Source organism: Amphibalanus amphitrite, unplaced genomic scaffold (genome assembly GCF_019059575.1).
Source record: "Amphibalanus amphitrite isolate SeventyFive unplaced genomic scaffold, NRLGWU_Aamphi_draft 000145F_arrow, whole genome shotgun sequence".
NCBI classification, from domain to species: domain Eukaryota; kingdom Metazoa; phylum Arthropoda; class Thecostraca; order Balanomorpha; family Balanidae; genus Amphibalanus; species Amphibalanus amphitrite.
In genome coordinates, this window is record NW_024881640.1 from 922,273 (window position 1) to 946,603 (window position 24,331).

At 51.4% G+C, this 24,331-nt stretch overlaps 2 protein-coding genes across 6 annotated transcripts in view; one reads left to right on the forward strand and one right to left on the reverse strand.

Annotated features, from left to right (window-relative positions):
• Positions 1-13,809, reverse strand: part of LOC122382730 (nuclear hormone receptor E75-like) — a 78,098-nt gene extending 64,289 nt beyond the window's left edge. The window contains exon 1 of the mRNA XM_043368426.1: positions 13,494-13,809. Coding sequence (XP_043224361.1) covers positions 13,494-13,788 — 295 coding nt within the window. The 5' untranslated portion in view covers positions 13,789-13,809. The remainder of the gene's footprint in view (positions 1-13,493) is intronic.
• An 827-nt stretch (positions 13,810-14,636) lies between these two features.
• LOC122382731 (protein phosphatase 1G-like) lies at positions 14,637-24,233 on the forward strand. 5 transcript variants are annotated; one of them, XM_043368435.1, is made up of 9 exons: positions 14,637-14,722; positions 18,410-18,531; positions 18,916-19,168; positions 19,496-19,690; positions 19,932-20,655; positions 21,022-21,196; positions 21,569-21,803; positions 22,171-22,394; positions 23,013-24,233. In XM_043368435.1, the coding sequence occupies exons 2-9, from the start codon at positions 18,421-18,423 to the stop codon at positions 23,310-23,312; spliced, it is 2,217 nt and encodes a 738-aa protein (XP_043224370.1). In that variant the 5' UTR covers positions 14,637-14,722; positions 18,410-18,420; the 3' UTR covers positions 23,313-24,233. The 5 variants fall into 5 exon arrangements, with proteins under 5 accessions (XP_043224370.1, XP_043224369.1, XP_043224371.1 ...); XM_043368434.1 differs by having other exon boundaries at positions 14,645-14,722; positions 18,407-18,531; XM_043368436.1 differs by having other exon boundaries at positions 14,720-14,761.
• The last annotated feature ends 98 nt before the right edge of the window (positions 24,234-24,331 follow it).

Sequence of the window (24,331 nt, forward strand, 5' to 3'; positions counted from 1 at the left end):
GCCATCACCGCGCGTACCACACCCTCGGGCCCACCTCTCCTTACCGAGCATGGCAGCCCCTCCGTCGCCAATAATTCATGTCGATAGCAGGCGTACCGCCGATCTGCGCCCGCGGCGGGGGCGGGGGCGGGGCGGCCTGGGGTGACCAGGGCAGGGCGCACGCAGAGCAGGACGTGCGTGCGCCCGGGGCGCCGCCGGAGCGGGAAGGGGGTAAGTAGTGCGCCCCAGCTGCGGATGACGAGGGGTGGAGGCCGTTGCCCTACCGCCATGGATCAATGCGGTGTCCGGTGGACGAAAGGGTGGCAGATCCGATGGAACGGTCCCAGCTGATCCAGGGGGGTGAGGGTGCCGCGGGGAGGGCCGAGGGAGACGGCCCTGCCGCTGCTAACGGAGCTGCCGCAGGGAGAGAGGGAGGGAGGGAGGGAGGGAGAGGGAGAGAGAGAAAGAGAGAGAGAGAGGAGAGAGAGAGAAGAGAGAGCGAGAGAGAGAGAGAGAGAGAGAGAGAGAGAGAGAGAGAGAGAGAGAGAGAGAGAGAGAGAGAGAGAGAGAGAGAGAGAGAGAGAGAGACCCAGGGAACGGAGCCATCAAGGGACATCACGTTAGCTCGGACAAGAGAGAGATCTTGACACCGAGATTGGGAGAAATTTATGGACGACCATTAGCACTGCTGCGTTTAAATTTTAGAATGCATCAAAACCTTTCAAATAGTTCAAATGGCAGAAAGGTGATAAACACGACCGACATTGAAGGACGACAAAACTGAACAATGTCAGGGTATGTACACCTATAAATGCCACTCAACTAGCTGGTTCAGCAGCTTCGGGAACTGGGAAGTCTCGCGGCTACAAATGAAGGCCGCCTTGACGGCTCAATGCCATGCATCGGTGGCTGATCCCACCTCTGCGCAGTGTCTTTAAGGCTTTATTGGGTAATGTGGCAATATACATGCGAAACGCACGACCGAATAGTCCAGCCATGCGTGCAATTATATGACATTGTCAGCGCGAAACAGCAGATATACACGCTATCAGAACATACTACGCTTTATAAATAATGTAATTTTTATGTAATGCGCAGCAACTGTTCATCCGAAACTGCTGGTGGCATCCGAGGTCAAATACGTAGCTCATTAGGCGAGGCACTGAATCGAGACAGCTCCATTTCGGACTACCAAATTCAGCGCCAAGGTCGTGAAACTCACACTAACTCGAGTCATGCTGTAGGGATGACTTAAAAGGCTCTCTCGCCTTGAAACGAGCAGTGATCTGTACTGGGTGGGGCTCCCAAATTTCAGACCCCCCCGGGCGGTCACGGTTCTGTACGAGGGGGAGGGGCCGGGGGTGACCTTCAGAGGAAGGACGCCTCTCGTCAGGGACAGGGATCACATGTTAGCCGTGCCAAAGGCCAGATCTGGCGCCGGGCGTGAAAAGGTCACCAAATGGCTGTCTCTGTCGACGCATCAGGAGTTTGAAGCAGTGGGTGGAATGGTGTGGGACTCCCCACTGTCAAGTGGGAGGCAACCACTAGGGTACGGCGTGCGAGCCACGGGGTACGTGACATTTAGTGCGATGATGAGCCGCTGAGCTCGTGCGGAGCGAGTAGCTGAGTGATCCACAGGAGTTCGTCCCACGCGTGGTGGAGCGTGAACCATGGGACTCGTGCAGTGTGTCAGGAGGGATTGGAATGAGAAGCTTCTGAAGACTGTCAAGAACAAGAAGTAATCGTAACCGTACTAATCGTATACGTCGCATGATACTTGGTGCATGTGAAACCCGGAAGATGCTGATGCTGGGGACGTATTCATGCGATGCAACGTACACTGACTAAATGTCAGAGCATGCAAGGGGCCTAACCGCTGCGCTACAGGCACCAGACCCCCTTACGAGAGCTCTGGCTATCGGTTGTTATAAGTTGTCTGTTGTAACCCTTCTCCCCCACCCCCTCCCCTCCCCCGGGAAGAGGGGCCCACGGCCGGTCCTGTCAGCCCTTGCCCTGCGCTGCAGCCGGCCGACTCTGACCTTGATGGCTCGTACAGGCCCGCCAGTCAACATTGCAACAAGCGCCGCGCAGCCGCAGCTGAGCTCAGCTCCAGACCCTGCACCACCCGCAACAGCTCGACATTTTGCCGTCCAGACAACACTCCAGAATACGCCGCGCACGCTTCGGACAGCGCCGTTCCAGACAGTGCTGCTGCAGACAGCGGCAACCTTTGCAGGAGGAATGCCCAGCCTGTGATGACAAATGTCAGTGACCGTCAGTCCCGCGTCTAAAAATGGCGTCAGTCAGCAGCACCCGTACAACGTCCTAATCTCCAGCCGGGTGGTAACCGATAAGCGTCCGATCATGGAACTCGTCACTGTCAGCCTCATGATGAGGATAGCTCGGACTCAGCCGCGACACGCCGCCGCTTTACGTGCCGTCACGCGTGCTCATCACGTGCGCCGCGTGTTTTATCGCTCTGTCTCCGCCGGCTGTGGTCCTGTCCGGCGCGGGGATGCGTGGGGTAGGTCCGTCCCACGCACCCGCCCCCATCTGACAACATGCGTCTCCTGCAAGTGCAGACCCTCGGCTTGCAGCGCGACAGGTGCATCAGAGATTCGGCTTCCTCTCTGCAACAAGTGCAGCGCGCGGCCTAGAGGACACAGCTCCCGCCGCCGCCGCCGCCGCCGCCTCAGGCGACCATCAACCTTCAGGCGCGCACTCGGTTTCAAGGCCGCCGTTTGCCGGCTTGGAGGTCACCAGTGCTGGCGGGGCTCGCGGGCGAACAGCGCCACTGCCGAGTGCGGACACCCCCGGACCGGATCCGACGCAGCGGCGTACCCAGGAAACGCAGGGGCGTGCTCAGGACGCAGGGGCGCGCACAGGGGACGCAGGGGCGCACCAGTGCAGTGGTGCACTTCGGCACGCCCAGGCCGGTCACTCATTATGAAATGCTCTGCAGGGATGGTACGCGGAAAAATAAGCAATATTAGAGGGCAATGTTACGTGAGCAAAATCAACAAATGTGATTGATGATACTTGGGCCAAACCGACCACGAGCTGAGAGCAAGTGGTCAGCCGTATAATACCGTATGAAGATACGGAAATTCCGGTGTGCTAAATCTTCTTAGCAGTACAAAGCATAGGTACATATGAAGAAAAGGATAGAAGCTACAGCCTACAGTAATAACGATTTACGAAGGACTAAAGGATGAACAAAATGGTCTCCCTCGCAACATTGTCAGGACATATAGGGGAAGCCGGGGGAAGCCCGGCATAGTAAGCTCTTTTTCATTTTTATTACATACCATACGTGCTGTATAAAATGTTGATATCCTGCTAGCTAGCTAAGTTCATTGGCCGTGTTTTCCCAAAAATTCGGTTTCGTGGAATAAGTATAGGTAAGGTTGACAAAATCGAGTTTTAAAAAAGTGTTGATTTTTCTGGGGTAAGCCCGGCATAGGGGTAACGCCGGCCACCTCCCCAGCGCTTTACAACGAGTTGATGAAACCATTATGCGTTTTCCAAATATTAACGGAAAGTGAAATATTAAGGTACTGATTAGCTCTGGACATCTTAGAGTTTATGTTACTACTGGTATTTTAGCTAGCGTCTACTGCATATACAGTACAGGTCGATGAAAATCCTGATGCATAATTGACAAAAAATGTGTATTTCAAAATTCCTTAAAATTTATTTTTCTTTTTACCTTAATGCATCATATTGCATATCATTCGACTCGGCTGATGAAGAAGAACACAACGACACCATTTTTGAAGCTCTAGCTTCATTGTCTGTCGCGTTATCTGCAAAAACGTAGTTTGACCCTAGTTGACCTTAAGTGACATGACTGGCTTTGTCTATGATAACATGTTTATTGTCGAAATTCATCTTTGATCTAGGTGTAAACCAAACCTGCTCAGTACCTATTATCTCATGGAAAACGGTGGTTTAGTGGCATTGCTCTCGGTTGGGGGTAAGCTTGGCCACTCGCCCGGGGTTACCCCAATGTGCTAATTTTTATTTTAGAACATCGATATTCGAAAAAAAATGTCATACTTAAGCCAGCCTGCCTCGTCAACCCTCACTACAAACACTTAAACGGTCCTTACATAAAATTCGTATAAATATTAGTACTGTATGGTATAACATTAACAGTGCAAGATATCTCACTTTTTAGCTAAAAACCCTTAAAATATCATTTTTGCGCTATAACTTTAACAATATGCAATTTTTGTCAGCCTTAACTTTTTTGCTGGCGTTACCTTAGCTGCCACGCTGAAAGGACAAACAGTTGAGCATCTTATTGTGAATAATTTAGCCGGAAACGGGGTGGCCGGGCTTCCCCCGCGCCCGGGCTTCCCCCGGCTTCCCCTAAGCTCTTACTAGTCACATTGTCACAGTTAACACTAGTCAGCATTACCCGATGAGAAATACGAAATATGATAATGAGCAGTGCCACCCCTATCCAAAGTCTTGATCAACCTTCAATAACCCGGTTTACATAGCATATTTGACGAGGCTCTAGCTCGTTAATTTGGCGATAATTTCGATGTAGTGGTCTTCAGATATTTAGAGGGGATCATTTTGTAAATTGTTAAGCACCATTGGCATCTTTTGCAGCATCACGGACGGAGATATAAGCTTGCAACAAACCCTATGTAAACGCGTCGTAATGTGTCTTCGCAGGTTCTTGTTTCGGAACTAACAATAAAATCAGCACCGCGGATCGCTTAATTGCGACATCTTTCTCAAATCTACGCAGCAAGTATCCGTCTGCACTGACAGCTACGACCTTCAGAAAATGCAATATCTTAGTGAAGGGTCGCTTTTTAGGAGCATAATTTAGGATGTTCAGCTAAACCGGTTATGGCGGATTCAATGTAAAACATTCTGCACGCATTAACTTATACCTATTGATATTGTAGACTGTAGTGTAACGACAGCGACTATATAAGGCATCCCTTATTTTCCTCAATGATGCCCTTGAAGATTGTGCGCATCGATAATCAGCCGCTTTTGGTCTGACTTCATATGTCTTTTCTATTTGACACGCCCAAATAAAACTTTGATTTCCCTATTATGGCTGGACATTTTCTTCCTCATTATAACTGTGTTTAAGTGCTTACGTAACAATACATAATAACGAATTAATTAGCGCCTAACCCCGCATCGTTTCACCTCTCCCAAATTCAGCTTAGCGGCGCCGGTGACACATTTTTTCACCGACCCTTCCCTCCCCCAGATTCCAGCGTCCATCTGGAAATGATGAGCGTTCCGGGCGGCGCTTGACAACGCCCTCCCCACCGGCCGCGCCCGGGGAGGGGGAGGGGGAGGGGAGGGAGGACGGGTGGGCGGCACCGTCTCGTCCTTCCCTTGGCCATGAACCTGGAGTGGTTGGCCTTGGCTGCGGCAGCGAGGGGCTCCGCGCCGCGGCCGCCGACGCCGCACGACCAGACGCCAGAACAGTGAATGTGGACGGACGGACCGGCCGGCCGGTCGGCCGGCTGGCAAGGCGGACGGACGGACGGGCGGGCGGACGGACGGCAAGGCGGACGGACGGGCGGGCGGACGGACGGACGGCTGGCAAGGCGGACGGACGGACGGACGGACGGACGGGCGGGGACGGACGGACGGACGGACGGACGGACGGACGGGCGGGCGGACGGACGGACGGACGGACGGGCGGGCGGACGGACGGACGGACGGACGGACGGGCGGACGGACGGACGGCTGGCAAGGCGGACGGACGGACGGACGGACGGGCGGGGACGGACGGACGGACGGACGGACGGACGGACGGGCGGGCGGACGGACGGACGGACGGACGGGCGGGCGGACGGACGGACGAACGGACGGACGGACGGACGGGCGGGCGGGCGGACGGGGACCAGCTGGGTTTGGGGTGCCGTCCGAGGGGGCGGGGGAGGCCTGAGGTCAGTGGGAAAGGGTGAGTGCCCGGCTGGGTTCCGTTGATGGGCAGGACCGCGCGGAATCCTGATAGGTATGGTAGTCAGACGACCGTCCTTCGAAACCTGTCAAGTTCTGTTCTCCGCGTGTCAACTCCACCCCTGCGAGTGCATCCCTGCGATGCACCCTAGAGATTGCAGGTTTCCATCCAGTGACATCACCCCTTGCCTCTCATAACCCCCACATATTGCAACCCTTTTACACTCCCACAGCTCGCGGTCGTGACCAGCTCTGGTGAAGCGTTTCTCGGCACCCTGGCTGACCCCGTGCATGGCCAATGGCAGTTCCAAGGCCATGTCGACAAAGGCGCTGGCCGAGGAGGCGGCGACCCCGCCACTGGCCCTCTGCAAGCTCAAGGTCCTGCCGAGCGGCACATCCGCATTGGAGAGCCCGAGGACTTCCCAGTGCAATAGACAAGTCATGCCAGTCTCCTGAGGCGGCAGTGGGGCACCCTGGCATAAATGATATGCAGTGAGAGTGGCGCCAAAGCGTCGTACAAATGGTAGTTTGATGCATTTCTTTGAGACAAATCGTTATTGTATGAGGAATTCCTTTCTGTTTTTTTTTTTCATTTCCACAACACTTTTTCTGGGTACATATTTGCGGCTATACTCATTCATTTATATCCAGCTTTGTTAAGTTATTTTACGACCATGGGAAGCAGCAATGACAGAATTACAACCCTTCTACCCGTCCCTCTAACGGGACTGAAGTTGAACCCCGGGCCGCTGCAGTTGAGCGTCCTCGCGTGCCACGCCGTGGCCACGGCGGACCCGTCCTGCGGTCAGCCCGCCACAGTCACTTTTACTTTCCGCCGCCACACCGGCTGTCATTGCTAACCGCAAACGGAAGGGACGGCTGGATTTTATTGTGCTGTTTGCGGCGGGATTATAATGCAGCGGCAATAAGCGAAATTTTAAGTTCAGAGGGTGCACAGCATCTCTTCCGCATCTGCTATGAGCTTGAAGTCCTGTCTGCATGTTTGAACTTCCACCGCGTTTTCAGGTTTACCATATATAATTCATTCGTCTGTCATCGAACACAAGTGTGCTCGTCAAGGACCTTGAACCTTACCCTGAACATCGACGGGCACATTTTTTTACCACATCTGTTTGTTATGACATGCGTCTTTTTATCAAATGAGCCTTCACTACAGTCAATTCAGTGGCGATAACCCATACACACAGCTGGTTCGTGCGAACCGGAGCGTCGAGTCACAAATACACACCGACCGATCGCGAGTGGGCGGCAGTTTATCACTGGTCGCGACCTTGACAGTGCAGCGCCAGGGCAATCAACAGTTGACACAATCCACCGTATGTACGGTACGGTGACATTACCCGACAAACGGCAGTCGTCTGTCATGACAGACTGCCTGCCTGAACCGCCACTGTCATCGACAGCCCAGCTGTGGCAGCGGCCGGAGCGCAGAGCGACGCATTCGTACTCGCAAAAACGATCCGCAGACTAGTCGCGCAAAAACGGCGACACGTTTTTATTGCGTGACCTCGACTTTGGCTGCACGCTTAGGGCGGAGGCGGCGGCAGCTAGCATGGCAGATATATGTCAGTGGATGCGCTCACCCGCTCTCGATAGCTCAAAGGAGGCAAATAATGCATAGTTTCGAAAATAAAATATACCTACTGGCTTATAATTTAGGTATAGGCGAACCACAATGCTTTGTAAAATACTCGACCCTTTGGCCGTCACAGGCTCGAACCGTGAAATATGAAGTCTGAGCAATACATAATGCAGAAATTACGCGGCACATTTTCACGACCAGCGGAAAGTACTACGAGGCTCTGCTAACCGAGTTTCGTGACTGTAAACAATTTACGAACATTACTCGTGATTTTCAACGAAAATTACCGGGCGGGAAATTCAGACGCAGTTCGATGTCAATGAGATACACATTCCGTGACCGAATGCTATACTCAAACAGATGGATTAATACCGTGGTGAACGCATTCACTACACCGATGAATATTCACATAACGAGTCGGATGAGTGCCGGATAAATTACGTATATGTCGGCCTGAATAAGGGTCCAGAAACTGTTGAGCGGCGAACATCGTTTGCACTCCTGGCCAGGCAGGTTCAAGGTTAGGATGATGAGGGTATCTGATGCAACCTCTGGCGAACACGTAGTCATGCCGACTATACGGGTTATAAATGTGCCAACGTCATGACTCACGTGACACAGCTGAATGTAATAAAATTGAAGAAATCATTAAAAATAATATCAATGTTTATCAAGCAAATAATCTACTTTATTGATATATAATTCATTGGTATAATTAAAAACTTATTGATACCGCACAATGTTACACGTTCACGATCCCATAGCGGACCTAAACCAGCCGTCGCAATGCCCCGATTTTCCACCACTATCCAGGATCTATACCGTGAGCCCGTATAACGGCCATCTCGCTGATAGTAAACGGCAGTCACCGTGAAGGTCTCGCAGTGAATTACGACCGGGAACGACCGTGATTAGTGACGTCAGTCACGGAAGCACGGTCAGAATGGGGCACCCATTCACAAAGGTTAGAGCAAAACCACAGAGGTATTGTATACAGTTTAGCCAAATGTCGTTAGTGATTTGTGAAAGAGATAGGAAACCGCTTTTAGGAAACCCAGACGAAACCTATTCGAAAGTTAGCCGTGTTTTGTTTTTACATTTTGTTTGGCATAACTTGATGGTCAAGTCACGCACTTCGAAAATTTCCAGTCACAGCTGCAGAAATAATACAATGGCTAGCTTTCCTGGTGCCGCGGTGCATGGGCATGCTCAATGACATCCTGACGGCATTCATTCGCGATGGCGTAGTTATTTTCGCTACGACTGGCGATTCATGAGACAGCCCCCGGGGCTGACAAGGTCAAACGGGCCATCACTGGCACACGTCACCGGCAGAGTGGTGTTTCGCCTCACCCTATCTGACACTGACCTTCAGAGCTCCAAAGGCGGAGGCGGAACTGGCATGGGAACGGATGGGGCGCAGTGGGACAGGGACGGACGGATAGGGGAGAAACGAAAGAAGGCGGACGGAGAACTACGAAAGGAGACGGTCGGAGAACTATGAAAGGAGACGGTCGGAGTATTGACAGGTGCTTCACTATTGAACAAGTGCCTGGTTTTCCCCCAAGGAGGCGTGTAGTTTACATGGGGAATCACAGACCCAGCCGTATTTCAGAGGCATTATCATCAGGTGCACACCAACTGAGCGTGTAACTATTTAAGTCACCGGAACAGAGAGGCTGGAGAATTTCCAACAATTAACAATGCAATAGCGTTTTTTTTTTTTTTTTAGCTGAATCGGTAAACTTTCAAACAGTGTCTGCCAGTCCTACCGATGTATTTTGGTGAGGCCATTCCATCAGGAAACATTACCGAACAAACGATTTTCAAGTCGCCAGCTGCGGAGCCGCGTTGACAATCCGAGGGGCGAGGAGTGGCTCCCCCGTGTCGCCAATCGACCAGGAGGGTCACCTGAAGGGCACCCAACCCTCCCCTCCCGGGCGGGGGCGGAGGCGGGGGCGGCGCGCGCCTCACCTGTGCCGCCCGCGGGCGGAGACCGGCCGACCATGAACCGACCACCGGGGCACGGGGTCAGCCCCGGGCGGCCAGTCAGCGAAATATCGACCGCAGCCGTGCAGAGGACCCGAGACCCAGCAGTGGACTTGGGGGGGGGGGGGTAACCCTGGGGTGTCTACAGGTGGGGAGGTGCGATGGAGGACCCTTCCCCACCCACGAGAGGGGCGATGGAGGCGGGGAAGGGGAGGCACGGTTTAGACTTGCGAGGGTGATGGGTATCTTGGTGAGTCAGCCACGTGCTGTCCTGACTCATGGTCGCTACATTACGATCCCAAGGTCATGGCTTTTTGCACTCATGACCGTGACCTTTCAATCAATAGCCGAACTGCACCAAAAGGAGCGCACTCCATACATTCGGGACATATGTACGCCAATGTTTGTTGTAATGGACCATTACGGTTGCACGAGCTGGGGTTGGTCATCATTAAGTTCTTTCTTTGACATTGATGTGTCTTTAGTCGACTGGGTAACGCTTCGCGAGTATGTACTCTTCGAGTATGCCGAGGAGCGGGGATCGGTAAGGTCTGTTTGCCAAAGTTTGCGGTATCGATCATAATAGCTGCTATACATAAAGTCAATTGATTCGCAAATTGCTTGGTGAATTGCATTAGCCCTGACAAAATGTCACTCACCCTGCATGCCATTTCTGGAAAATGATATTGTATTTGCTGCAACGTTTACATTAGCCCATTTGGAGGCCAGTAAAACGTTCATGTGATTCAAATTTCTTCAACTCCCCGAAAGATAACTGACGTCATCATTCGCACATTTTTACACTCAGTCACCCCATCCCTATGCAGTTCCGTGAGATGAATATGATTTGCGGTCGGACCTCTAAGCGGTTATTACTTCCCTATCAGCGGCCCCCACTGGGTGGCTACACAGCCCAGACAGCTAAAACCGCCACCCAGCCCACGTCACTCCCATGCATAGTGCCGCATAAGGCATAACGTGCCTTGAACCCACAGCCATTGGCATTGAGTGTTTAATTTAATGGGTGCTTACGCGTCGAAATAAATCGTCGCGGAATATTAAAATCAGTGACTGGTTATGTAGTTAGATGGTATGACTTTTGGGTAGAGGTCGAAGCGGGGCAACACGGGTCCTATCTCGTATAGGTGGGTGTATACCGGCTCGAAAATGGTCGGTCGTACATAAAGAGTCAAGGTTGGTGGGAGTATAAAACGATACGCGAGCGAGGAACATAACAATTCAGAACGGTTACAGCGTACAAGGATAAAAACGTTGCACGAGCATTGTCCGCGAAAATTATTTACACTGTTTGAATGCACGTTCCCTCCACAAACCGAGGTGAGCGCATCAATTATTCAAAGAGATCAATTACTCCGGATATATTTTTACTCCGACAGGTCTATTCGCTTGGCGGATACAAATTCAAAACAGGGTAAAGTTGGGTATATCTGCAAAGTATGAGGAACAGACTCTTGGGGAAAAAGTCACCAACCATTACCTTTGCCTGCATGTGCAAAAGAAATCGGCGTTTGGTGAGTGAGTGAACAAACAACAAATGAATTAATCAATTACTCGTACCTAACTAATTAATAACATAAGTACTGACACAGCCACTTAACTATCAAAATATCCGGAAGTAAGAGCTATCTGCGGTTCTCATACTTTTACTTCGATCAAAGAACAGTCGCGTCCATTTTTTAGATTTACGGTTACCAAACATAACATAAGTATGATATGAACATAGACTGAGCATCATTTAGTCCCTTCTTCAGCAATCATAAAAGGCATCACCCAAGCCCCACTCCAGTCCACACACGTCCTTCCTGAAAAGAAAAACTTCCCCGATCGTCCAAGAGAGAAGACCTCTATGGCGTCAGGCCTATACCCACGCACGGTCCATCTTCCCCCGCCTCCGACGCTGCAGCATAATGCTGCGACATGCTGCCTCCTACATTAACATACCCTTGTCGGGATGTTGTTTTTTAGAGCTCGCCAGTCTCCGTAATGTACGCCTCGTCTTCTCGGGCACGCACACGTACTCAGAACGCTTCGTAGTTCGTTGCGATGTGACCGCTGAAACTGCGTGAAGATGCAAACCGCAATATCGGTGCACTCGGAACGTGCAATCAACGAGCGGCGTATAGGAAGGGTGGTTACCGTTTTGAACAGAAACGTAACTGAAGTAAAGGATGTTTAAGTAAGACTAAGAGTAACCCGTGTTCGTCGAAATGGGTAGTACGTTATTCAGCCGACGTGGCCGCAAGACAGTACCTAATTTGCCGGATGGTTTTGGCGACGGCGGCTTTACCGTTCCGGTAAAACGGGATATACTGAAAAGTTGAACAGTAGCCGTCTGCGTAGCTAATTTTTTTCTTTCGCCTTACCTAATTTTAGAGGCATTCAGCAGTGAATCTTAGCCCCTAGTTATGCTCGATAGCATCGCTGAATAACTTACCGCTTAGCTACTCCTTTGACGCTTTCGACTTCGGATACAACTGAACAGCACAGTAACAGAGCCATGTGCGATTTTGTGACGGCTAGGTATAAAACAGTGATATTACATATAACACCGGAAACTCTTGGAATTGCATCATGCCTGAGAAGTGAGGATAATCTAAGTATCAGAAAGTAGCTATGATACGATGGACGATGGGGGCAATGAAGAGTGGCGAAGTCGAGTGTATTGCTAAGCACTCGTATCGCTTACTGATTCTCCGAGAAGCTACCTATATCAATGACCAGTATAACGCCTTTTGGGGCGACTAACGGAGCGAGCGAGAGAGTGAGCCTCCACGTGCGAAATTTCGAGGGGGTACCTCCAGCTGACTTGTGCACGGCACCCTACTAACCGGTCTCTAGCGATGTGCCAAATTTGGGCACAATCGGCCCAGCCGTTCTCGAGATCTGGAAGCGGCACCCTGCACGTGCGCACGTGCAAAATGGGTCCCAACTGACTTTTGCACGGCACCCTACTAACCGGTCCCTAACCGTGTACCAAATTTGAGCGCAATCGGTCCAGCCGTTCCCGAGATCTGGAAACGACCCCTGCACGTGCGCACGTGCAGCAGCACCCCAACTCTGGCACATGTATATGCAGTGCCTAGTGGGTGCCCACCTACATGCCAACTTTCAGCGCAATCGGCCAAGTAGTTACCGAGATATTGCAACAATTACAAAACTGACACCTCTTCGTTTTGCACGTGGCACGTGCATAAGGGGTCACCCACATGCATCGGGAATAGTCCAATACTTGGTAGAAGGAATGAAGCTACCCTACAAAAATTACCGCGTGTAAATCGGTCAAGTGGTTGCTGAGATATATAAAGCCTCGCAAAAGCGTGACCACGGCCGGCCGGCCGGCCGGCCGCTCATACTCAGAAATTTCTGTTAATCTAAGGAAAGACTACGCTCGCTTCGCTCGCTCCGTAATAAGGTTCATTCATTCGGTAACGGGTGAGCCTTTTCAGTTTCTCCAATGCATTTCATCGAAAACCCACCCCGAGGACAGTCCTCGAGGCTCGAGGCACGAAATAAACGCAAAAGGGACGCGAGATCGTACGGTTTCATCTTGCAGGGGTACACCGTGACAGTGAAATGTCAGTGGGTATGTCCATTCTAAATGCTTATTTCTTCGTATGTCCATGGTTTGATGCGACCTGCCAGTTGCAACGACAGTATCTCTGGCTGGCGCGACCTGACCTGGTGCCAATACTGACCAGGTCACGTCAGGTCACGACAAGCCAATAAGGGTCGAGGGAGCATCATTTCAGCTGAGCAGGTCACCAGGTCACATCAGGTCAAGAGCAGAAGCTATCAGGGTCAGGGGAGCATCAGGCCAGCCGGACCAGACCAGTCGGTCAGCTGACCAGATCACCCGGTCAGCCCACTCAACCTCCATCCGCCGCCGGTCGGCTGGACGGCGAGCGAGGCCCGGAGGGGCGTCCTCCCCACTACACCCCCGTCGATGACCTACCTAGGTCGGGGATCGAGCTGGACGGCTCCTCGACGCGTTCCCTTTTGATGGAGCCGCTCTGACGGATCCTCTGCCGCGGCGGCGCCGCCGGTGCCCGCATCAGTTGCGAGCCGGGCACCGGCGCTGGCGGCGGCGGCGGAGGAGGAGGTGGCGGCGGCGGCGGCGGCGGTGGCGGTGGTGGCGGGCGCATCAACGTAGTTGAAGACACCACGCCCACGTCGCCAGACGCTGCGCCGGCCGGCGGACACGACATCTCGGCACTGCGGCTCCGACTGGCCGCCGGCCGCGCCGCCATTCACGTCGCGCCGCCACAGACATTGAAATCCTCGCCGCCGCCGCCGCGCCGCTTGGAACGGCGCCGCTCATTGGTCCTCGCGCCGCGCCGCGCGGCCCGTCGACCAATCGGAGCGCCGCTTCGAATCGATACGCTCCCAGGGTGAATGCCCGGGTTCCCCTCCGGTAGCAGCAGAAGGCGGGGAGCTGGGACAGTGGGACATCCGTGGGGTGACCGATGTTTAGCCTCAGGTCAGCTGTGACCTGACCTGGGTCGCACGGTCGGGCTGGGTTGGGTGGCGAGCGAGTGAGCCCTCTCTCCCGCCGGCCGGGTGCCGTCGGGTATTTGTGGTGAACCGGCGGCGTGACCTTGGCCTTGAGATTTCACGTGGCCCTCAGCCGAGGAGCGCAGTGCGGCGAGTGACAAGTGCTGCCACCTGTGCAACAGAGAGCGAACTAAAGCTGCAAGCTTGGATGGATGGAGAGGGCCTACGTCCGTCGTCCGCCAGAGTTCATACTGTCTCAACTTGTGATTCACTAAATTGAGTGGAGGCCTAAGCAGGGTCCTTCACACCCCCATGAACTCTTGACCAGCAACAGAAGTCCACTTATTATAACCGAAAACTCATTCAGACTGGTGCATGAAGTATTATCCGGTGTGAGGTCCGCTCAGACTGCAGGTCACTTAGAGCCAGTTTGACTCAAGGAATTTTGGAGATAATGACATCAGAGAGCAAAACTAACATACTTTTTTGCTTTCTTACCAAGATTTCTTCAATCTAAAAATCCTTTTTGGGCAAAGATACCCAAAAAAGCTGGCTTTTTATTTAGTGACGGTCATCTATTAAGCTGACTGTGAAGTACATTTCTGGCGCAATGCATCTTAATTCTCCACGCGCCGGTAGCGCGCCGGATTTCGGTCCTTTTTGCGGTTCATCGGGTTCATCGCTTCCAGTGTAATTACAGCTCGTTTTCAGGATTAATTTTGTTGTTTTGTCAGTGATATTGCAATAAAAATGTTTTTGAAGGAGAAGAGGGAGGAGCTATGCTATGTTAGAATCGTTGTACATAGAATCTCAGTAGGCGGAACTATGGTCAAGCGCAGCGTACCCATTTTCGGGAACGCATTTTCGTTCCCATGTTTGGGAACGATAAACCCAAATATGGGAACGCCATGTAGGAATTATTTAAAACAAGAAAAAGAACCGTTAAATGACGTCCAAAAAATATAAAACGATCGTGAACCGCCTGATATTTGTCTCAATATTGTTGGGAAAGAGTTTGATATTGTAAGGCCCATCGTAGTTTCAAATCGTTCCCCTATTTCTAAAGCAGTCCATCATCCGGGCCGCGAACCTAAATTTGGGAACGCTCTCGTACACTGGCGCTGCAAGCGTTCCTTATTATGGGAACGGCGTACCCAAAATTGGGAACGATTTCACCGACGCCTTTCAGGGGCTCTTTTCATTAACAAGCATCATGTCCAACGCCGCAAATTATTGTTAAGCAACAATCATCAGATGACCTTTCCGGCAAGACCGTCGCATGTTTCGCCCGGTCTTCTGCGCTTTTATTCCCGTCGATCTCGCAGCGGGCACGCCCCCCTCTGCAGGATTACGTAATTCACAACGCTCAGCGATGTTCAACAAGGTCTTCCATACCTATATCCACCGTCCGCGCCGAGGGTGGAGACATGTCAAGCACCTGTCTGCTTATCACCGATAGTTGACGAGCACAAGGAAGTATCCAAAAATGGGAACGCTGAATATGTTACACCCTCAAAACACCTAGTCCCATGGAAAATCTAGTTTTTTCCTTTCTTAATGAGTGTAAGTGGCAAAAGGCCTGGTAGGATGGGCACGAGGAATGATCGAAATCAGCATAAAAATTATAAATAAGCCACACAGAGCGACCTATATAAGAGAAATTCCCCCAAAACGATCATGCTTAGAAACACGGAAGACAAAAACCACGCTCATGACGCTCCTTATAAAACAATGCTAAACAGCTAGCATCCAAATAAAATGTCTTTCCGGGCTGATAAAATACAGCTGAATAATTTTAAACCACTGAAACTGAGTTTACAACAGTAGTTCGGTAAAATCACTGACGTTCCACGCGGTCGTGCGCCCCGAGACCAAAAGTCAACAATATTACCTCGGGACTGTCCGCGTGTTCGCTTGCATATGTCAGCATCTGGTGTCGCTAGTATGAAACTTCATAACCAGGCGAAAATTCTTATACTTGACCTCAAAATGTAAAAAACGCTTCATTTTCCTTTAAATTGCATGTTAAATGTAGTATAACCCATGTTTTCACCATTCCGTCATTAAAAAAAAAATCATTAAAAATATCATTCGACGGTCAATTTCCTTGTTCAACGGTCAGATTAAAGATAATTTTATAGAGATTTAGTAGATACTTAAATTAGCGTGCACTTTTTTGAGACGTGATGCACTAATGAGTTTTAGTGGGCGAACGGCCGAAAAATTACCTTCCGTTCTCATAAATGGGAACGCCCGTTCCCATATTTGGGAACTCCGTTCCCAAAAATGGGAACGTTCCTATATTTGGGTACTCATGACCATAGTTCCACCTACTGATCTGGTTTAGGATTCTAGGTCCAAAAAGGACACTTGGAAATCGGCGAGGCTGCGTCGCGCCGGCTGGGATGTCGTTTCAAGTGAAGTGGAAACATCCAATAATTGTGGTGTTGTATGAAATAATTATTTGCTTGTTTTTCTTTTTTGGTATTGTAATATTGTGAATCAGCATACCCTTCTATAGTGCTATGGTAGTCATACTCAGATTTAGTGCCCGGGACTATTTAAAGAATGTTGTCATCCTTGTGAGTTACGACGTGCGGTTCCTGAGGGCTGTTCACGGGCCCTCGAAGCTCCGCCCACATTGTCCCTACGTCAGCCTTCCGTCACCGTACACAGTGATCGCTGTGGCAGGTCGAGACTGGCCACAGTGGACAGTCCACCGCATGCAGCCATGACATCAGAACTGCCTACCCATCCCCGGTCCCCTTCCCCCACGCCTGCTGGACGCACTGCACACACCTCACGCAGCAGTGTGTGGTGCCCGTGAACACTCCTCTGGTTTTTGCGAGTTCCATGGTCACTCCTAGGGCATAAGAAGTGCACACTTTTCAGATACTAAGGGTATTTTGAGCCTCAAGGGCCAAGGTACTCAGGGTCAGGGTCAGGGTTAGTCCAGTGAAAGTCCATTGGCCTGTATACAGCCAGTAAAATTTGTTGGACGCTTGAGCCAAGCTGCTGCGTGCCCTAACTCTTCAACAACAGCCAATAAAATTCCATATCAAGCATGGCTATTTCACTTTCTAGTTTGAGTTGCGTGCCATGCACTATATAGAAATGGGAATTACCTGGTACATTTATTATTCAGACTGCCTTATTATGCTTTTTGGGACATTGCAGTGCATTAGATTAGCAAGAAAATATATTGGTCTGATAGCCCAAACCCTATTTTGCTGTGGTCTTCTTTTTCTTTTTGTTAAAATATAAGTACAAAGCAGACATTAAAAAGACATGCTTTTTTCCTTGTCCTTACCAATGATCTTAAGCTAAACCCTCAGAATTATTAAATATTCCTTTATTTTGTCTTTGCCTTTTGCTATATGAAAATTATAAGTCTAGTGTGTGAACTGCACCATTTGTGCATGTCAGGTTCTTACAAGCTCCATGAATGCAATAAGTTTAAAGTTCAAACAGGTTGAATGAACTGGATAAGTTTAAGAGTTCAAATTGGTTGGATGCAGCTCAAATGCATGGTCATCAAACCAAACAGGAGGCATCACAGAAGCTGCACCAGCTTCAATGCTGTAACAGCCTTTCTAACAAGGTCTTAAATGTGGACAAGCTTGATTAGGAATCAGCCCTTTAAAAGGCCACTAAACCAGACAGTCCACTGAACCAAGTAGAATGCTCTAAGGGAAACTAAGAAATATATTCATGTTGCATTATGCTTTTTAAGAAGAGTAGACAGTAGGCACCAAAGCTTAACAAATAAATGCCAAATCTGATATACATGTATTCCCAGAGTTCAGTGCGTGGATCACTTGTGGTTCAAAAATATTTCATCAAACTGTTTTGCTAGGTACTCATTTTTCCTAAACAACTTTGAACCATGAATAATGAGTGGCACATCAACCAGCCTCCAATGCATTTGTGGAGGACAAACGGCTCACTTGGGTATACTGGAAAGTTCTCATACACATTAAGCATGCATGGCTCTTGATGCAGAGTCCAAGCTACACTCATCGATTGCATGGGACAGGCTCCATTAATTTGATGCACTATATTTTGTGTGGTGCTGTGCCAGCCATGTAGTTTCTCACAGTAACCTGCACCAAACCACAGGGCTGCTACACACTGCTGACTGCACCTCGTGGGTAGTGAGCACCAGCTGAGCGACCGTACAGTCCGCATTACAAGACACTTGTTGACATAGATATACACAGTATGTGAACATACTTTGCCATGCTTTTGCAGATACATCCTGACATGGGTGCATTAGATACCTTTTAAAGAAGTGTAATGAGAGACATATTATTCAGTGCATGTGTGCATCTTGATCTCAATTCTCAGCATCATATGACACTGTTTTTCGTCCAACAGGGCCACCAGTCATGGGAGCATACCTCAGCCAGCCCTGCACCAAGAAGGTGTCGTCTGACGGCAGCAGCGAGTACCTCAGCTATGGCGACTCGTCCATGCAGGGATGGCGTGTCTCCCAGGAGGTGAGAGTTATGAGTTCTCTGCCTCTGGGTGGAACTCACCGATCCATTCTCGGCTACGAATGGTGTGTAGAATAAATACATCAGTGATATTCGATTTTTTTTTCTATATCAGAGGTCAGTTTTACCAACAGAAAAATAGCCACCTGCCGGAATTTTTTGCCCAAAGACCGCTTCACATACTAAGCGTAAGCAGGAAAGCCCTATCCGCTTACATGCCCACCGCGTTTATGCTCCATATGTGAAGCGTTCTTTAGGCAAAAAAAAATCCGGCAGGCAGCTTTTTCTGTTGGTAAAACTGGCCTCAGTTATGTTGATAGCTCACGGGCCTGAATGCTAATCAATCCTCAACCACCGTAACCTTTTCTCTCCACCCGATCTCCGCAGGACGCGCACAACAGCCTACCGGAGCTGGCGCCCGGGTGTGCCCTGTTCGCCGTGTACGACGGTCACGGAGGTCACGAGGTGGCCACGTACGCCGCCCAGACACTACCCGCCGCCATCCGTGACTGTCCCCTGTACAAGGCGGGCAAGGTGCGGGAGAGTCTGCGCCGCGCGTTCCTCGAGTTCGACAGCTCGCTGACGAGGCCGGAGATCATCGACAAACTGAAGGTCATCGCTGGACGGGAGGTCGAGTCAGGTGGGTGTTGGAAGAGTGGAGGGTTTCTGGGAATAGGATGGACTGTTGCGTGGGTAGATTTTAGCTATAATTTGGTGTTCGGTCACTTTTAAGGCATTTGTTTTAAGATTTGGGACTAGGTTCTGTTGTAATTTTCAAAGATACTCGTGCGTTTTCATGGTTTGTTGAGTTCCTTGTCACAAAGTTTCGTCAAGTTTTGAAAATTTAAACTGGTGATCGGTACTTCTTTGTAGCACTGTCCCACAAGCTTTTATAATTATCTCGCTCTCCCCGGGACTAGTTGGCACTGTTTGTCCTCCTAACCGTCATATCCCCTCCATTCCCCAGAGGACGAGGAGGAGACGGACCGCGAGGTGGACGAGTTATTTCAGGAGGCGCATATGCCGCTCGAGGAGCTGATGGCCCGCTACCAGGGAGACAAACCCGCAGCAGCCGCCGGCGGCGTCGCCAAGCTCAAGGGCAAGGGCAAGGAGAAGCCGCTGTCGCCCTTCCTCCGCGCCAAGGCGGGCGGCTCGGGCGCAGGTCAGTCGAGCGATTCTGGGCTGTCGATTTGGGGGAATGTCTCAGTTAAATCATGCTACATTCGCTGATAAACACGATATAAATGATATAAATCGTGATGGTAAACATGATAGTCGTTTGAAGGCCAATTTCGCGGAATTTGCAATGTGCATGGACTCATTTTGCCAGCTATTGTCTGTTTCTCTGCGAGTGCGACTTATGTCGCTCATTTCCCGATTGTGACAGTTGTGCTCATTTTCAGGCAGTTCGTCGTCTGGTGCCGGTGGCTCTAGCTCCAGCTCCGGTGAAGACGGAGATGTGAAGAAAGACTTGACAGCAGAAATCAAGGATGAGACCAGTGAGGAAGCAAAGTCAGAGACTAGCAAAGATACCGCAGCGCCAGAGACGAAAGCCGAAGTCAAACCAGAGCCTGAGGCTGAAGTAAAATCGGACACCATTACGACTGAATCAAACTCGGAGTCAAACTCTGAGATCATCAAGTCAGAAGCAAATTCCAAGTCACCCGTCAAAGCCGACATCAAAGCGGAATCCACAGTCAAGTCAGAATCAGACTCTGACTCTAAATCCGAGTCGAAGACGAACGGAACGGCTGCGGGCGGCGAGCCAGCCGTGACCTCTGCCGCGCCCGGATCGCCTTCAACCGAGGACTCCAAGGCTGGCAGTGGCGACACGCCAGCCTGTAATGGTAACGGTACCGCCTCTCCCACCAAGTCCCCGCGGGGTAAGGGCGGTAAGGGCGCGCGGCCTGGCAGCGGCAAGTCGCCGGCGCCGGCGGGCACTGTGGCGGCGCAAAGCGCGCGGCCGGCCGCCGGGCGCGCCACGCGGAAGATGCCGGAGCGGGCGGCCGCAGAGGTGTACCGGGATGTTCTGGAGGGCGCGAGAAAAGCGCGAGAGGCCGGACACGACCACGTCGAAGACGAGGAGGAAGAGGAGGAGGAAGATGACGACTTCAGTCTGGAGCAGAGGTGGGTGACTCGGTGTGCATTAGGGGATGGCCAGATTAATTTAGATCGGTGGCAATATGCTGGTGTCAATTTGCGATCGAGATGTTGTGATAACGCGCACCTAACTTGCATACGTCCTGCTTGAGTATACTGCTTGTTTGGCCGAAATTATTCTTGAAGGGAAAGGTGATGCGATATCTCGCTCATTCAGTTTAACGCAGAAATCATGCATTGAGAACGGGAACTCTCTTATTCACCCGTATTACAGCTCGTTTTTTTTTTTCGTATTACAACTCGTAACGGTCACCTTGGTGACTACACCAGCAAGCAGAATCACTCGTAACCACTCGCGACTGTCTTTAAGACCGCTCGCCCTTCCTCCCCCAGTGACAGCGTGGATGACGACAATGACGCCGAAGATGACGACTCGGACGAGGACGAAGGAGAGGAAGAGGAGGAGGAGGAGGAAGAGGACAGTGAACAGGACGACGACGAACTGGGGGACGAGGAGGAGGCAGGAGACGACGAGGACAGCGACTTCATGTTCAACATGAAGGACGAGGTAGGGCGCCGTGGGGTGGAGGTTTGGAGTGGAATAAAGTGAAACCTGGCATCGTAGCACGAACATTGAAATTGGGACTCTGCTGGTTTGGTCACTTGCGGTCAAGGCTTGCGTCTCTGACGCGTGCTTTTGAAATTATCGCTTAAACTGTCGTGCTGCAAAATGTCATATGTCGGATAGGTCAATGAAATGTGTAGGTCCACTGCTGTCGCCCTGTTTCACAGATTTCCCTTCCCTCCCCAGCCTGGCAGCGACTCGTGCTGTATTTGAGGTCCGTTTTCTGATGCTCCTCTCCCCAGCTCGGCAGCGACTCTGGCTCTATGTAGGACCGTGGTCACCTGTGGATTGTGACACCCTCCATCTTCCCCTCAGCCGGGCAGCGACTCGGGCTGTACCGCCGTGGTGGCCCTCCTTCACGGCCGGCAGCTGTACGTGGCCAACATTGGCGACTCGCGCTGCGTGCTATCCCGCTCCGGCCGGGCCGTCGACATGTCCGACGACCACAAACCGGAGGATGAACCCGAACTGCAGAGGATTGTCAAGGCCGGTGGAAAGGTCACCATGGACGGCAGGGTCAACGGCGGACTCAACCTCTCCAGAGCGTTTGGTGAGTGGTTGGGAGGGAAGAGGGTGTCTGTAGGTGGTGGGGGTTGAACGGTTAAATGTTTCGAGTTTCTGCCTGATGTTGAATGTATAGTTAGAAAGGCGTTGTGAACGAGAGGGGGGGGGGGGTGTTGTTTGTGCTTGAGCCACGGGATCGCTTGGTGCACTGTACGGGATTAAAACTACCTTTCTTTGAACGAAAGGAATGCAGGAATTGGCGCTGGTTTTGCCTGCTGCCGTTGATCAGACTTACGGTGCGCCACGTTCAACGCTCAGTTTATTCTGGCATGTCACTCAAGCGTGCTGTTACTGGCCATCACTGCCGTCGACACCTCCAACACACTTCAACCCCTTCCCTGTTTTCACTACAGGCGACCACGCGTACAAGGCCGACAAGAACCTGCCAGCCGAGGAACAGATGATCTCCGCCTGTCCCGACATCCGCTGTGTTACAATCGAGCCGGGCACTGATGAGTTCATGGTGCTCGCCTGTGACGGTATCTGGAACAGTAAAAAGTCCCAGGAGGTGGTCGACTTTGTCTCCGAGAGGATCAGGGAGCGAGGCGAGACCCAGCTGTCGAAAATCTGCGAGGAGGTGAGCATGAAGGGAGAGGGAAGGTGTCATGGCATAGGGAGTTTGGTCGGGAATAGCTATAGTCGTTTTTAGAGAGCGAAGGTTTTAGCGGCCGAGCAATGCTTCAGTTGGTGTTTTACTTGGTACGTTTTTTTTTTTTTTTGAATGAGTGATATTGCTCATCACTATTTGGCATTCATAATTTTGTCACTATTTTTATGGCGTTATTTTTTTTACGAAACGGATCATTGCATGGTCTGTTTTTTTTTTTCGTTTGCTTTGTTGTTTTGCGTTGAAGTACAGGAAGCCGTCTTGCATCGGTTGCTAACGTGAGTCCATCCGTTGATATGTTCCGTCTATCCGTAAATATTGAACGCATGAAGCTATTTGTAATTGCTGTGCGTCTGGCGGTCATAGGGGCTCTTGGGACCAGGACCACCCATAGGTCCCTGGGGCAATTTACATGGCCTGGATTCGAACGGAGCCGAAAAGCAATCATAGCTATTCATTAATAATACACCACAGCTGACTTGTTTCTATTTCCTATCTCACTCGCTTGCGCTACTTCGTTTCACGCTTGTCTTACTTGCTACTCAAGACTGGCAACCATCTAACCCACGTCCGACCTTTTCTGCGCAGCTCTTTGACGAGTGTCTGGCGCCGAACACGATGGGAGACGGCACCGGCTGTGACAACATGACCTGCATCATCGTCCGCTTCCTGCCCAGCCTGGCGATGGTGCAGTCACCTCCAGTCGTCGAGGATACCTCAGAGGACACAAAGACTGACGGGAAGGCGGCAGAAACCGCGGAGACGAAGGACAGTGAGGCTGACGCTCCCGCAGAGGCGGCGTCGAAGGCGGCAGGCGACGACGCTAGCGCCGCCGCGCGGCCAGAGCCGGAAGGAGCGCCGCCAGAGAAGAGGCAGCGGACGGAGTGATGAACTGACGGTGATAGGAGACGTTCCGGCGGCCGAAACCGGCAGCCCGGTGTGTTGTAAACACCGGTCGAGGCGGTCGCCGGTGGGGCTCATCGCGGCTGAGCTCGTGAGCTGTGTATGGCTCACGGTGAGCTCGTGAGCGCAGCTGAGCTCGGCGAGTTACCACGTGGGAGCCGCGGGGCCGTTCAGTGAGCGTAACGTCATGGATCTCGTAAGGACCATACTGGGCGCGGGGTCGCCGTAAAAGGGACGGAACAGGCTCGTCAGACTGGTTTGAGGGCCCCTGAGCGCCGCAGAGCGGAGCGGCGGGTGGTTTGAGAACCACTGAGTCGGCAGGACATGTGAAACCAGCGCGGTGAATCGCCAGCGGAGTTCACGTGTGACAATTGCAGTTGTGCCTAACGTGAATGGATTGAGGACCACTGAAGGCTCGAGAGTGGTTGATGTCGAGTGCTGGGCGCCTGATGAGGATTGAAGACCACTGAAAGTGTTGTTCGAGCATGGTTCCAGTGTGGTTCATTTGTTGTTCCTGCTAGTTCTCGAGTCGATCGTTGTTTGCAAGGGCTACAAACATGGTTCGAGCATGAGTTGCATACTGTCAGTTACGTACCGAATGCGTCTCGCTGGTTGTTAAGCATGGTTCGAGCGTATGTCGAGCAATGTTCAAGCATTTCCGGACGGATGGACTGTGCGCTGCTCCAGCGAGCGACGCGTCCAGCGTTTCCTGTGATTGGCTCGGACCGAACTTCGTGTTCAACTAGCGCCGGTGTAAGTGGTTCGTGCAGGCTACCACGGACTCTGTTGTGCGTGCCTGACTGTGAATGAGGTGCCGACCTGCGCGCCCGATCAGCTCACGTTCCTCGTTTAACGCCTGAGAGCGAGGCTATATTTTCTACAATAAACAGTTCAAATCAGTAGCGTGATGTGCGTTTCATGGTGCGGTAGACCGCGATGGTGTTTTCTTCGTGATATGCTCGTGATAAGTGGCAGCTTCGTGAGCAAGACTCATTCGTTTTGTC